This window comes from Camelus bactrianus, chromosome 3 (genome assembly GCF_048773025.1).
Source record: "Camelus bactrianus isolate YW-2024 breed Bactrian camel chromosome 3, ASM4877302v1, whole genome shotgun sequence".
Lineage (NCBI taxonomy): Eukaryota > Metazoa > Chordata > Mammalia > Artiodactyla > Camelidae > Camelus > Camelus bactrianus.
The window spans coordinates 67436766-67452986 of NC_133541.1; the positions used below are offsets into that span (position 1 = coordinate 67436766).

The following is a 16221-nucleotide window of genomic DNA, read 5'->3' on the forward strand; positions in this document are numbered from 1 at the left end:
ATAGTTTTTTGAGGGAGTTGATCAGCTTTCCCTGAGCACTTTATTCTGTGGTAGTTTCATCCTCCTTTGAACTTTTTGATCTTAGACATTATAAATTACCTACTGCTTTATAACATTTCCAGCCGCTGGCTGGATCTCTTGGTGAAATCCTATGTTGTTACTCATCTGCCCCCATCTGGCCTCTGCAGCAGAATCAGCTCCTTGAGGGTGGACCACAGGTTTCCCTTCGAGACACAGGATGCTTTCAGTTTGTGTGTGGAGCAGATGTGCCCCCTCCCGGTTCTGTGTTTCACTTGGGAAACGTGCTGCCTTTGCAGCAGAGGTGGGGCGCAGGGCCCTGGTTCTACTTCACCCCTAAATGACTGGTGGTCAGAAGGTACACATGAATGTGCAGAGGAGGTGGAAAAGGGGTAAAGGAGTTGATGTCAGGCAAAAGGGAAGCAGGCGATACTCTCAACCATGGCATCTCTTCGAATTTTAAACAAAAACCACCTTGACCGGTTTATCAGGAGAAATACAGTGATGTACACAGCTGACCCTTGAACAACACAGGTTTGAACTGCACGAGTCCAATTTTATTCAGATTTCTACACGATCCACAGTTGGTTGAATCCATAGATACAGAACCGTGGATGCAGAGGGAAAACTATAAATTATACATGGATTCTTGACTGCTCGGAGGGTCAGCACCCCTCACCCCCATGTTTTTCAAGAGTTAACTGTGTGCATCTAGAGAGAGCCTTGTGCTTATTTACTTTTATATGTGTGTGTGAATGGGATTGACCATGTATTTATACATTTTCTTTACTAAAGAGTCCCAAAGGCTTTATGGATTTTATCCTGTTACTTAGACGTGGCACTTAGAGTCATTTGAAGCTTGGCATCACCTGAGTCCTAAAGTTTGACATCCCGCCCACCGGGTGAGCTCCCTGAGGGTAGGACTTTGTCTAGCCTGCTTTCTGGGGGATTCCCAGTGCTCACCTCAGGGCTTGGATGTGCCGCCTATAATGTTAACCGGCTTTTCCAGACAACCTGTGCAAAGCCCACCCCACTCCGTCAGGGGAGGGGCACATCCTTGTGCCCCCTCGGTGTCCTGTGTCCACTGTCACAGCCCCACGTGTCCAACGCTACATTAGCTGTTCATGTGATTCTCCCCCCCCTCCACCCTGGTCCCCGGGCTTCTGAGGTTAGCAAGCCACCCTCGATCCATTTGTAGCCCCTGTGCCTAGGGAATGCCTGAGGTATGCGAACTGTTTGTTGACATGAGTTAATCAGAGCATATTTCCTGGTGAGAGAATCTGTTTCCTGAAATGGTGAATCTTAATTTACAGTGTACATCATCAGGTATCACCTGTCAACCTCTGAGAATGTTTACAAGGCTGCATACTTAGGATACATGCAAAATGACTCTGCCGTGCTTTTCTCCCCCCCGCATAGGATAAAGATGGAAAACCACTCCTGCCAAAAGAGCCCAAGGAACCGCTTCCAGTAAGCAAGCCAGTTTTCTCTGAGTGTCTCTTTCTCCTTTGGCCCTGACTGCGAATGCAGGAAGGCATAGCTTTCTGTTTAATGAGCTGATGAGTATATAAACAGTGACATCATTTTGAAGGGGAGACAAATGAGGTGTTGTTTGTTGACATATTTCCTGGTTCTTACAGCCCTTGAGTGAAGACTTTCTCCTTGATGCTTTGTCTAAGGACTTCACCGGTCCCCCAAACACTTCATCTCTTGTAAGTCCTCTGATTTTATTTCTTTACTTTTAGGGTAGCAGAAACTTGTAACTTAAAATCTGACATGGGAGTTGAGGAAACAGTCACAAAATTAATGGCCCTCAACTCATCACAGCCATTAAAAATGTGCTCCATCATGACATACCCGTCCACCACAGTGGATGTTATCAGTAGTGTAACTAATTGAACCAGTGAGCACACACTCTTATTAAGTACACCTATGAAAAGAGAATTTAAAATTGAGTTGTCCAATATATTTGAAAAATAAGTGCATAAAAATATTTTAAAAAATACTGAAAAGCATTAAAAAGATTAACCCAACTAAACACCAGAATTTATTATACAGTAATGATAAAAATATAGTTCTGATTCAGAAAGCAAAGCCACAGGTCAGTGGGGGAAAAAAATCCAGAAATGAACATAAATGACAGATTAAATCTTTACAATGAGAAAAGGAGTCATTATTTCAGAAAGATTCTGAAATATACTATTTAACATTAAGAAAAAATGATAAAACTGAAACTTCACACCAGATAGCAAGTATTAAAGCAACAGGAGCACACCACTTTATACCCAGTACATTATCCAAGTTAAAAATAGGCGATAAATACCTAATTCAGGCAAGCAGGGCTGTGGGAAACGGGCGTGCCCATTTATTGCTTTTGGTGGAATGACTTTCTAGCAGCTTTGGGGATGGCAGCTGGCAGAGTAGAGCTGGACTGTAAAAAGCGCCACTTCTAGAACTTAAGGCAACAAATTACAAAGAAAGCAAACCACCTAAATGTACGACCAGAAGTGTGTGAGCAAACCATGAAACTCAAAGGCACTAGCTTTCTGAACCCCTTTTAGAATAATGTGAATAGGAGATTGTGTAAAATACCGCTGTGGAGTAGGAAGTGGAATAAAAATGGCGCTTAAGACGCTATGTTGCTGTGCTTCCGTCTGGATCGAGAGAGTAGCAGCATTAAGCTCTAGTGAGAGTTGTATTTAAGTGGCGGCGCTGTGGCACAACTTGTATACAACGTATTACTGATCAGAACCTTTTTATTATTTTTTCATAAAAGCAGTTTGAAGATGCTAAACTTTCAGCTGCCGTCTCTGAAGTAGTTTCCCAAACCCCAGCTCCAACCACCCAGGCTGCAGGTCCACCCACTGACACTCAGGTAAGCATCATATCTTAAAATATTTGTTTTCTCAGTAGCAACAGCAGGAAGAAAGGAAACAGGAGTCCTGCTTAGAGTACGTAAAAATAGACCCAAGTGTTGGAAGAGTAGGGACCTTGCGTTTCAGAAGAGATGAGGCTGACAAGTTAGGGAGATGACAGAATATCTGAAACAATTAAACACTGTATGTGGAAGTATTTTACACCCAGTGAAGGAGCTTAATACTGTTGTTGCCTTATTAGAATTGAAAGTGCAATAATGTGTGTTGTGTATATATTCCAATTATTAGATTTTTAAAATTCTTTAGCTTTCCTGATAGTTGATTTTCTCCTCCTTGAAATTTTTCCTGACACAGGCTGTAAATACTACCTATTATTTAACCTCCAGTTTATTTTATGGAATGACTCAGGGTTTGAGCTTCTGCCTGCTCCCCCAAATTCACCCATCTGTTATGGAATAGCATTGTTTTCTTCCCATTCACACCAGTAAAGACTTGTCATTTTCACGCTAGTAATAGAAAAACCCAGCATCAATATTGTTGTAATTATTTACATGTTCTGAGGCAAGACTGGTGGAACCAAAGCTTTTCCAGACTTCCCTGATTAACTTTCTGTGCAGTACCAAATTATACATTACCCAGGAGACCACGGCACATCAAAAGACAGATTTCCCTAAACCAGATCCCCATCTCTTCTGGTGAAGAACAAGTGCCTCATTTGCTCATTGGAGATGAAGTAGCCTTAGTGAAGTCAGCTCTGCTTCCTTTCCTTTTGATGTAGCTTCAAAGCTTGCTTAGTGCTGTCCTCTGAGATTCTGAGTGAGTTTGCATCCTGTTGGGTCAGGCTTCGGATCATCTGAAAATAGCCAGAGGCACAAATGACAAAGCCCAGACCCCGCTGTGGGTAGCTGCTATAATCCTGGGCTCTAATGAAGGACTTAAAACCAGTAAAATGCTCCCTTCTCCATGTGTGTGGGTGTGTGTACATACACACACTCACAATGACAAAGTCCCCGTGCAACAGAGAGGAGGAGCCATTAATAAGCAGGCTACCATTTCCACTTCAGTTTATGTATTTTTTTTTTATTGAAGTACAGCTTACAGTGTGTCAGTTTCTAGTGTACAGTCATACATGAACATATATTCATTTTCACATTTTTTCACCATAAGCTACTACAAGATACTGACTATAGTTCCCTGTGCTATAAAGTATGAACTTGTTTATCTACAGTTCTTAATACTCAGGTTCTAGGTTCTGCTCTGATTGAGCTATTATTAAACATTCAGAGGTCTTTTGGGAAGAACCTGCTTTTTTTTTTTTTTTAAGAAAAGTAAGATGGGTGGGGTAGCAGGTGCAAAGACGGAGAAAGAGCACCAACCCCAGACTGCAGATCCCATGCCGTCCGCCCCCTACCCGTCTCCCTGGGAAGATCCCGTGAACCTGTGGGAGCCTTAGTGGCACTGCTGGGGCCACACTCCAGCAGGTGACCTGATTTGGCTAACCAGTGCCTAATTCAGATTAATTTCTAGCAGAGTGACAACAAAGAATTTGACGATGCCCTGGATCAACTTTCTGACAGTCTCGGGCAGAGACAGCCGGATCCAGATGAGAACAAACCAATAGAGGATAAAGTCAAGGTAAAAGAAAAAAATCACTAGTAAGGGAAAATGTACGATTTCTACCCTACCCCTCCACACAAAAGGTGAAACCACCCTGACTTTGCCTGGAGCCACTGAACAGCTGGAGAACTTAAGTCTCATTTTCTCCCACTGTGTGGTCTAGGCGGTGTCCATTTCCCCTCTGAGGACTGTGCCGTGGCATGGCATCAGGCCAGTGTCCTCTCAGTGAGACCAGACTCTGTGACTGTGGACAAGCACAGGTCTGCTTTGTTAATTTTAGTCTCTTCCTGCATTATCTTTGCTTGGTTTTATCTGGCATTAACTGTATCTTACATCTGAGGCATATGTGCATTTGTAGATTGACAAGTTGTGTAAATGTAGTGACATGTCTTCTCTGCCCTCATCACTAACCACGTGCAAACTCCTACAGGAAGAGCACGTCGGACCAGGAGGGCAGCACCACAGAGGAGTCTGTAAGATGCAGGCTGTTAACTCTACATATCTTATACAACATGTATAAGTACTAATTTATACTTAATATACAGTACTTACCTTTCTGGTTCTAAGTTAAAGGATTGTTAACAGACCAGCCAAACCTATGCTCCAAAGACAGCATTTCAAAGAATCCTTAGGTCTTGATTCTACCACTGTCATAGAAATATTGAGGTACTTAAAAACCTATATTTGAAATATGAAACTAGAATGATACAGAAAAGTAAAATCTGTACCCCGCCCCTGGGGAATCTGACAGAAGCCAGCCACGCCGCAGTGAGGCAGGGATGCTAGGAGGTGGGTGCCGTTCACGCAGCAACAGGCATTTCTTCACCTGCCAGTCAGCCAGCACATCCCTTCAGATCTGCCTCTCGTCCTGGTCTTTCTGGGTTGCTTATAGTCAAGGTTGTAAATAGTGCCTCTAAATGCCAGGATAGAGCAACTTGATTTTTTTCTTCAAAAAGCAAATTTGTACCCTTGGGTTCTATCTCCTTACATGGTTTCTGAGGATAATTATTTAATCATTTATTTCAATTTAAAATACAGGTAAAAAATTCAGATATGGATTGACATACATAAGCACTATTTTTTTTCATTAACTTAAAGTCGGTTGAAGTTGTTCTGTTGCTTAGAAAATTTTAAAAGACCATATGTTTTACCTCAAAAAAGCACAATCAATGCTGAATGCTGCATTTTAGCATGCACTCTCTAAGTGAAGGCAGAAATGAATAGTGATGATATATTTCCATGTTTACAGGAGAAAGCTAAAGCTGAACATAGAGACAAGCTGGGAGAAAGAGATGACACTATCCCACCTGAATACAGACATCTCTTGGAGAAGGATGATGAGGTATCTGAGGGCACTGTCTAGGTTGGATATGTACTAAAGCTTTCAAAATTCAAACCGCACTTGAAATGACTAGGAGGTACACTGTAACAACAGCATAATTGTAACACGACTGACTGCGTTCAGTGTGTCCCCACTGAGCAGGCTGTCTAGAATTCTGTTTAATATTTATTTGAGCCAGTATCGTTAGATGTTTACTCTGCTGGGCACTGCAGCATAGAGTTGAATAATGTTCAGTCACTCACTGATGCTTAACAGTGATTCAGAGGCATGAATACAGATGAATTCTCTTTACACGAAAAGGCTATAAAAAGAATGATATTTGTAACTGACGCAGTCTCTCTGCTGAAGGAGAGAAGGAAAGGAGCTAGTATAGAGTAATTAATAGAGCAAATATGGCTCCTCTAAGACCTGTGGTCCCCCTTTCTTTGTCCACACCACCCCTGGCACTGTTGAGAGTGAAGATAGGCAACACCATATTCCCAATCACACATCCTATTTCTATACCTAAATAAAGTCTGTCAGGAAGTCTGTCTTTGTCTTTAATATGGAAGCCAGTTTTTCTTGGGTCAACCTGGTCCAACCCTACCCCTTCCTATTTGGCTCCTAGTTGCAAGTCCATTAGACGTTAAATAACCCTTTCCAGGTCTGTCATCATATAAAAACAGGGAAGTACAAATTCTGTACTGATTCATATGGGGGCTTTGACACCCTGGTTGACAGAGTATTACCAGCATCAGTCCTCCTTGCTTGCATTCAGTATTCAAGATAGTAATTCTGCATCCAGCTAGAATTAGCTAGAATTCTCCCTGCTGTTTTCTTTGGGAAATTTATTTTTTAGTGTCCTTACCTTTGTAGATGGGAAAAATCCCTGATGAGTGTTCCTTGTAATCCTCACTGAAAAGAAAATCTATCTCTAGACCATTCCGGTGCCTCAAATGCTTTCGAAGTATAGTAAGCTAGAGTAGACAAGCATATAGGAAATTAGCAAAGAAGACACAAAAACACAAGTTACATTTCTACTTAAGATGTTACAAAAAGTAACATACAGTGGCAGAAAGTTGCTAAAATAGTGTTTCCTTTACTTTCAGGACCAGACACACCCTTGCATTTTCCCAAAGGCTAGTAAAACAGCTACAGGGTAGTTAATTAAGCAGAGCTGGTGAAGCAATAGTAGGGGCCCAAGTCTCTCAGTTGCTGCAAATCTTACAGTCATCCCTCCGTATCCACGGGGCATTAGTTCCAAGACCCACAGACAGCAGAATCTCTGAGGATGCTCAAGTCCTCTAGTGGCAGAGTATTTGCATATAATACTATACCTATTCTCTTCTATACTTATAAGTAATCTAGAGATGATTTAAATACCTAATACAGTGTAAATATAAATAGTTGCTGGCATGCAGCAAATTAAAATTTTGCTTTTTGGAACTTCCTAGAATTTTATTTCCACAAATATTTTTGATCTGCTGACGCAGAACCTGCCAATGCAGAGGGTTGACTGTACTCCATTTCAAGTCTCTGGAGCAGAGAGGGTATATAGCTCAGGGGTGGAGCACCTGCTTGGCATGCATGAGGTCCGGGATTCTACCCCTAGTACCTTCATTAAAAAAAAAAAGATCAAGTCATCCATTGGATAATAGATTGCATACTGACCTCACCTAAGTCAACTTTTACAGAAGTTTGTTTAACCAATAGTTCGCTTTGTTTCTAAGGACAAATCAGCGAAACCACCTACAAAGAAGCCCGAGGCATCAAAGGTAAATACTATAGCTATGTTTAGCAACTTGTACACTTTAGAAATGTAAAATTTATTGAATGCCTACCTTACGCTTCGTATGATGCCAAGGCCTATGTATGAGTGCACTGTTTCTGTCTTCCCAGGCAGTTCCATTTTTCAGATTAGAAAATCAAAGCTCAGAGAATACTCAGCAACCTGTAGAAAAGAGTAGAAGAAAACAGTTGTCAAGATTTTCCTGTTTCAATATCTCTTTTATAATATACTAGTTTGCTAGGAAAAGAATGTCAGCAAGGCTGTATTTGAAACGTATTTTCAGAGATGTGGGAAAACGTACCACAGAGCATTCGGGCCTTGTACTTCTTCACTGATGGTTGTTTCTTTTAATACCTCAGAAACCTGCAGAAGCCCAAGACCCCATTGATGCCCTCTCAGGGGATTTTGACAGCTGTTCCTCAACTACAGAAACCTCCCAGGACACAGCAAAGGTACTGTGCTTTTTTGTACTGACTTTCTTTGAATGTGTGTGTCCATATATAGAATTTCAGACTGTAAAATGAATTGATGCCATTGAGAACTTGAAAAGAAAAAAACAACTATAATTCTGCTACCCTACAAACACTGTTATTTGGTATATCTCTTGTCTTTTTCCATGTTTTATCTGGTTGTACTTGGAGTCCAGATATAATACACTGCTTAACATTATTTCATAAATGTTTTCCATGTTAATCTCCATAGCCACCACTTTTGATTGCCACACCTTACTTATTGCTGTACAACAGTAATGTTTTCTCTGTGTTCATTTAAAATGAGAGCAGTCCCCAACTAGACTGTGCCTATGGCCCTCTGCAGCTGGCTGACTCACCCGTCAGCCACTCCGGGAAGACTTCTCTGACTGCTTTTCCCTTCCCAGGCCAAGGCCGCCTGAGCTCTCCCTGCTCTCTGGGTTACCTGTAGCGTGCGCGTCACACCAGAGCTGTGTGCAGCAGTGATGTGTCTGGTGCCTATATGCTCAGCATTAGCTGGAGGCCTGGTACGCAGCACGTGCGTAAAAGTGAATGAAAAAAATGGGTACTCCAACAAGTGTGGCATTTTCCATATAAAGAACATCCTTCTGTAAATCAAATAGAGGGAAAAGTGGTGCCCTTGTTATTTTGAGAATTAAAATTGTACATCTGGTTGCTATTGTTTTGGCTGTTATCAAACATCTCAATCACTGCATTAGCAGTCTTCCCCGTATTGGGTGATTGAATTTCTAGACCACCTCAGCATCCTATTTCTTACTCCGGGAACCTCATAAATAATGCTTTTTTGGTGAATGGACTTCATTTTTTGTATATGACTTGCCCCAGCTCTCTCTGGTTGCTTCTATAACACTGAAAAAAACAGTGTCCTATTGGTACATGAAAACTAGTCCTGATAGAAATAAGCTCTTTTTGATGAGCAAAATGCAGTTTGGGTGAATCACATGTCATGAAAATTGGCAGAGCCTCAGTGTGACTCACCTTCTCATTTTGATCCTTTTTACCTCCTACCTTAAGCATCTGTGTACATTCACTATTGTTCAAAAAATCATGACTGAGATACTCAATTTTCCATTACTTAATGACGTGGGAGATTCCAGGCTACTGAAGAGGACAGTCTGGATTGATCCGCCTGCAGCAGTGGTTAGCTGCTGGAAGGACTGGTGACAGCAGTAGCCTCATTACATTTCCTTTGCTTTAGGACAAAAACAAGAAGACGGCTTCCCGCTCCAAAGCACCCAAGAATGGGGGTAAAGCAAAGGACTCTGCAAAGGTAAACAGCAGTGAATAGACTACAGATTAGCTTCGCAATTACATGGAGTGGCACTGGTCCTTCATTAATGGGATTGGGATCTATTAAAAATTGTTTTACTCTAAAGCACTAGCTGTCCCCTAACATGTCTAGCTAAGGAAACTGAAGTTTTAAAGACATTTATTTATTTTTTTAATAAATAAATTTAGAAATCGAAATGAATGTTCTTAATACAATTCAAGTTTCCTGTATTCCCAGCTCCTGTCGCACAAAATACAGATGAGCTCCCTATCATTTGATGGTTCCCGATGTCGGCTGAACAAGCTGTGCTAGTCTGGAATCAGTGTAGTCCCTCTGCCCTGCCTCAAATCCCACAAACTCCCTTCCAGCCAAATTCCCCACTGTGTGCAGGCAGCCTCTCCTTCTGCTTCAAAGAGAAAATTGAGGCTACTTTGCAGAACATAACCAAAATCCCCTTCACAAACTGCCTCCTAGCCCTTTGCCCTTTGCCCTCCAGCCCCTTCTTTCAGGGAGTAACTCTCCAGTAACTTTGTCTCAATTAATTCTTTACCCCTGTAGTGCAAGCATGTTTGAGTTCTTTCATCACTTCAAAAGCAATCTTCCACCTTATAAGCCCTGTCTCCCTCCTTCCCTTCACCTTCTTGAAAACTCTGTGACTCCTGCTTCCTCCTCTTGAGCTCTGCCTGAGAACAGCAGTGACATGCTGGTTGCTGTATCACTGATTCCCTGTCAGCCCAAGTTTACTTCCTCTCTCACAGCGGTGTATGCGGTTGGCATCAGAGCTGCTGCTGTAGTGGTTGGAGACTTCAGGGAAGGTTGGGGTGGGTGAATCTACTTTATACCCTCACCTCTCCAAAGACCCAGACCACCTTAAAATTACTCAAACTGTGGTCAGGGAAACAACAGAAGTGGGACCTAAAAGTTGTCTAATCCAAATTCTAAGAACATAGGATTCAAATGGTTATGACTATGATCCCAAGTACAATGAAAAATTAAAGGTACAAATTTAAAAACAACAGTCCAAATGCATCAAAACTCTTAAAAACAAGATAGTGAGTTCTGGTTCAAAATGGTGACCTAAGGAAGATCCTCAACTCACCTTGTCCCACAGACACCAGATCTACAGCTGTATATGGAACAACTTCCTCTAGGGAAAAAAAGAAAACCCAGATTAGCTGAGTGACTCCTACTCATCTAGCAAATGAGAGAAAGCCCACATTTAAGAGGGTACAAGAAGCTAGAACAGTCTCACCATAAATTCCACACCTAATAGAGCAACCCACCAACAAGAGGGAACTCAAAACCCAGAGCTTCTCCTTGAGGAGCAGCTTCTCCTTGAGGAGCAAAAAGTTTGAACCCCATTATCAGCACCACAGCTTTTAAGACCCTCCAAGAAATGAGCCCCAAAACACCTGGCTTTGAAAGCCAATGGAGCTTGTGTCCATGAAGACCCATACAGCTATAGCAAACTGAGAAACTGTTCTTAAAGGGCTTGTGAGCTCATACTTATCTGCCCACCCCAAAGCCCAGTACAACGGCAGCTGACTGAAAAGCACCTAGACTTTCCGTGAAAGAACCTTAATGACTTACCCTATCCATAGACGCATGCAGGGATCTTCTGAAATACTTTTCAGGATGGATGGTGCCATCTTTGCACCCTTCTCTGCCCTGCTCCAACTAGCTGGTATATCCCAGAAAGGAGCTTGAACCCTCCACTGCCCACCCACCTCAATTTTTGCAGCTCCTGCAGGGAGACACCTCTAGATCAAACTGACTCTAGGAACCAGTGGGCTTACACTCATGAGTCCCAAAGAACTGTAACCAGTGAATAAAGTTCTATCTGGCTACCTCCCCCAGGGCCCTGCAAGATGGAACAGTTCAAGGAGCACAGTCTCTTAAAAGAAACTCCTAGCTTACCTGCATAGCCGCAGCCTGAGGGAGGGGCAGGCTTCTGATTAAATACACATCTAAGGCCAACTGTGATCCTTTCCAGAGACTTCAGAGGGTGAGCACTGTTTGCACACGCTCTCTGCAACTATTTAGAGTACCAGTATCTCCCAGAGGGGAGACTTTACAGGTGTCTCGTGCCCCAGTTTTTGTGGCTGCCACCCAGGTGATGCTGCTTGATCACCAGGCTCTGTTGGCCAGCATGGTTGCATTACTGGGTCTCACAGAACTGTAGCAATCAGAGATGTAGTTCTTAGCTGGCTACCATCCACAGAATACTGTACAGACAGCAGACTAAAACATATCCCCAGTCTTTCTGTGTAAGAGGCCTATTTGCTTGTCCTGTCAAGACCAAGAGCTTTGGTCTTGAGGGACAGGCTTCAGGCTTGGCACACATCTAGGGGCCTACAGATGTACCCTTAGGGATCTTAAGCTGGTGCTCACTGTCTTTGTGCTGTCCCTCCACCTCATTCTAGGCCACCAGAATTTCCTAGAAAGGAGTTTGTATCCTCACATAGAGGACCAATTTTTGTAACTGCTACCCAGGGGATACTTCTCAATTGCCTGGCTCTGGCAGCCAGCAGGACTGATGCTTCCAGTCCTGCAAGACTATATATATTTGCATATTTTAAAAGCTGCTACCTGAGGGACTGGCTTCCATTCAGCCTGAATCTAGGCAATGAGATCCTCCCTCTTGGGACATTGACAGGTCTTGGCACACCCAGAAAGCAGCTACTGTGAACCACTAAAAATAGGCTGGACAGTCACAAAGTTTGAGAGACAACTAAGAGCTAGGGCAGGGTGGAACCGTAAGGTTCATCTACACGAGGCCATTCCTTCAAACTGGGAGAGGTGGTAGTTTTATCTAGCGCATAAAAACCAACACAGGCTCAAGGAAAATTACCATAGGAATATGTTCCAAATGAAAGAATAAGATAAAACCTCAGGAAAAAATCTTAATGACATAAGTGACTTACCTGATGAAGAGTTCAAAATAAGTCGTAACAATGCTCACCAAACTCAGGAGAGGAATGGATGAACACAGAACTTCAACAAAAAGGGAAAATACAAGAAAGTAACAAATAGAAGTCACAGAGCTCAAGAATACGATAACTGAACTGAAAAATACATTAGAGGGATTCAACAGCAGACTAGATGAAGCAGAAGAAAGGATCAGTGAACTCAAAGACAGAGCAATGGGACTCACCCAATCAAAGTAGTAATAAGAAAAATGGGAAAAATAGTAAAGATAGCTGAAAGGCTTTCTGGGACATCACAGAGACCAACATTTGCATTATACAAGTCCCAGAAGGAGAAGAGAGAGAGGGACAAAGAGATTATTTGAAGAAATAATCTCTAAACCTTCACTAACCTGGGGGAGGAAACAGACATCCAGATCCAGGAAGCCTAGAGAATTCCAAATAAAAACTGAAAGACACCCATACCAAAGACACATTACAATTAAAATGTCAAACATTAAAGGAGAAACTGAACCTATAGCAAGAGAAAAATAACTTTATATACAAGGGATCCCCCATAAGACTATCAGTAGATTTTTAGCAGAAACTTTGAATGTATCATTGCCACTCCCTTCTGACCTGCAAAGTGCCGAAAGAAAAAACTTCCAACCAATACTCTTCCCAGCAAAGTTGTCATTCAGAATTGAAGGAGAGAAAAAGTTTTCCTGACAAGCAAAATCTAAAGGAGTTCATCAGCACTAAACCAGCCTTATAAAAAAGGATGCTGTAATCAGTAACAAGAAAACATGAAAGTACAAATCTCACTGGTAAAGTAAAATATACAGTAAATTCAGAATAACCCAATGTTGTAAAGGGATGGATTAATCACTTATAAAGCTGGCATGAAAGTTAAAAGTAATAAAAAATAACCAAAACTACAATAATTAAGGGATACACAAGATAAAAATATGTAAAATGCACATCAAAAATGTAAAATGTCGGGGAGGGGAGTGAAAATGTAGAGCTTTGGAATGCATTCAAACTGAAGATTTTATAAACTTAAAACACTGCTAAAAGTTGTTATATGTAAGCTTCATGGTGGCCACAGAGTAAAAACTATAGTGGATACACAAAGGGTAAAGAGAAAGGAATTTAAGTGTATTACTTTAGAAAATTATCAAAGCACAAAGGAAGAGAGCTAGAGAAAGAAATGAACTAAGAAAGACAAAACAGTCAGAAAACAATTAACAAAATTAGCAGTAAGTACATATTTATCAATTACTTTAGAAGTAAATGGACTAAGTTATCCAATCAAAAGACAGAGTGGCAGAATTGGTTAAAAAAAAAAAAGCAAAACAAGACCCATCTATATGCTGCCTATAAGAGACTCACTTCAAATGTAAGGACACACACAGACTGAAAGTGAACAGACAGAGTAAGATATTCCATTTAAATGGAAACCAAAAGATAGCTGGGGTAGCTATACTTATTACGGACAAAATGATCTTTAGAACCAAGACAAAGAGGAATGTTAAATAATGGTAAAGAAAAATTAACATTTATAAGTACTTACACACCCAACATAGGGGCACCTATATACATATAAAGCAAGTATTAACAGACCTAAAGGGAGAAATAGCAATACAATAATGGTGTCAGGGACTTTAATACCTTATTTTCATTAATTGATAGATCATTTAGACAGAAAATCAGTAAGGAAACACTGGCCTTAAATGACATTATACCAATGTATTTAACAGATATATACAGAATGCGTGATCCAAAGCTACAGAATACACATTTTTCTCGAGTGTACGTGGAACATTCTCCAGGATACACATCATATGTTAGGCTGCAAAACAACTTAATTTAAGAGGACTGACATCATATCAGGCATCTTTTTGACTACAGTTGTATGTAACTCAAAATCAATTATAAGAAAACTGGAAAATCCACAAATACATCGATTTCCTAAACAACATGCTACTCAACAACCAATGGGTCAAAGAAGAAATCAAAAGAGAATCCAGCAAATATATGTATATGTATGCATGACTGGGACATTAAGCTGTACACCAGAAACTGACACGTGGTAACTGACTATACTTCAATAACAGAAAGAATTCAAAAAATACTTAAGAGACAAATATAAATGAAAACACAATATATCAAAACTTACAGGATACAAAAAAAATAGTACTTTAGAGGAAGTTCATATGCTTACCTCAAAAAACCAGAAAAATCCCAAACAACCTAACTTTATACTTTAAGAAACTAGAAAAAGAATAACAAATGAAGTCCAAAGTTAGTAGAAGAAAGGAAATGACAAAGATCAGAACAGAAATAAATGAAAGATTAAAAAGACAACAGAAAAGATAAACAAAGAGCTGGGGTTTTGTTGTTTTTGTTTTTGTTTTTGTTTTGAGAAGATAAAATTCACAAACTAGCTGGACTCAAGAAAAAATGGATTCAAATAAAATCAGATGAAAAGGGGTCAGTACAGCTGATATCACAGAAATCCAAAGGATCATAAGGAAGAATAAACAATTATACACCAACACATTGGACACCTAGAAGAAAGAAACATACAACCTACCAAGACTGGATCATGAAGAAAAAGAACATCTGAAAAGACCAATTACTAGTAAGGAGATTGAATCAGTGATCATAAACCTCCCAACAAACAAGTCTAGGATCAGAGTCCAGAGTGCTAACCATTACACCATGGAACCTCTCTTAAAAGTCTAGGATCAAAGAGCTTCACTGGTGAATTCTACCAAGTGTTCAAAATGGAATTAATACCAATCCTTCTGAAATTCTCCCAAAAAATAGAAGAGAAGGGAATACTTCCAAACTCACTTTAGAAAGCCAGAACTACGCCAGGGCACCAGAAGAAAAGAAAATTACAGGCCAGTATCCCTAATGATGAACAGATGTATAAAATCCACAGCAAAATATTAGCAAACTGAATTCAGTAATACATTAAAAGGATCACAGACCTTGATCAATTGAGATTTAGTCCAAGGATGCAAGGGTAGTTCAACATCTGCAAATCAGTCAGTGTGCTACACCACAGTAACAAAATGAAGAATAAAAATCTTATGATTATCTCTTTCGATGCAGAAAAAGATCTGAAAACCAATATCCATTTATGATTAAAAAAAAAAAAACAAACCTCTTAACAAAATGAATACAGAGGGAACATGCCTTATCATAGTAAGGGCCACACATGACAAGCTCATAGCTATCATCATACTCAATGGTGAGAAGACGGAAACTTTTCCTCTAGGATCAGGAAAAAGACAAGAATGCTCCCCCTTCACCACTTTTATTCAACATAGCAAGTAAGCAAGAAAAAGAAATTAAAAGCATTCAAACTGGAAAGGAAGAAGTACAACTGTCACTATTTGCAGATGACATGATATTATATAAAGAAAACCTTAAAGATGCCACCAAAAACTATTAGAACTAATAAATTGAGTAAAATTGCAGGGTATAAAAATATACAAAAAGCAGTTGCATTTCTATACACTAATAATAAACTACAAGAAAGAAAAACAATTCCATTTACAGTGGCAATACCTTAGAATAAATTTAACCAAGGTAAAAGACCTATCCACTGGGAATTATAAGACAGTGATGATAGAAACTGAAGAAGACACAAATAAATTGAAAGTTATTCCATGCTAATGGATTGGAAAACTGTTGTTAAAATGTCCATATTACCCAAGCAATCTACAGATTCACTGCAATCCCCATGAGAATTCCAAGGGCATTTTTCATAGAAATACAAAAAATAATCCTAAAATTTATATGGAAACACAGAAGTCCCCAAGTAGCCAAAGCAATCTTGGGAAAGAAAAACAAAGCTGGAACCCCAGTATTCATAGCAGCACTATACACAATAGCCAAGACATGGAAACAACCTAAATG

The 16221-nt window shown here is 40.4% G+C and overlaps 2 protein-coding genes across 13 annotated transcripts in view; one reads left to right on the forward strand and one right to left on the reverse strand.

The window, feature by feature from the left end:
* Positions 1-16221, forward strand: part of CAST (calpastatin) — a 103014-nt gene that overhangs the window by 82663 nt on the left and 4130 nt on the right. For 7 of the 12 annotated variants that reach the window (XM_074360381.1, XM_074360385.1, XM_010949547.3 and 4 more), the window contains 8 exons: positions 1438-1488; positions 1659-1730; positions 2795-2893; positions 4422-4529; positions 5761-5853; positions 7563-7607; positions 7981-8073; positions 9311-9382. In XM_074360381.1, coding sequence (XP_074216482.1) covers positions 1438-1488; positions 1659-1730; positions 2795-2893; positions 4422-4529; positions 5761-5853; positions 7563-7607; positions 7981-8073; positions 9311-9382 — 633 coding nt within the window. The remainder of the gene's footprint in view (positions 1-1437; positions 1489-1658; positions 1731-2794; positions 2894-4421; positions 4530-5760; positions 5854-7562; positions 7608-7980; positions 8074-9310; positions 9383-16221) is intronic. The other 5 variants (XM_074360383.1, XM_074360386.1, XM_074360384.1 and 2 more) reach the window with 3 other exon arrangements.
* Positions 2034-16221, reverse strand: part of ERAP1 (endoplasmic reticulum aminopeptidase 1) — a 53677-nt gene continuing 39489 nt past the window's right edge. The window contains exons 18-21 of the transcript XR_012505538.1: positions 10482-10529; positions 7674-7783; positions 6701-6809; positions 2034-3747 (exon numbers count right to left, since the gene is read on the reverse strand). The gene's annotated coding sequence lies outside the window, so the exon portion shown is untranslated. The remainder of the gene's footprint in view (positions 3748-6700; positions 6810-7673; positions 7784-10481; positions 10530-16221) is intronic.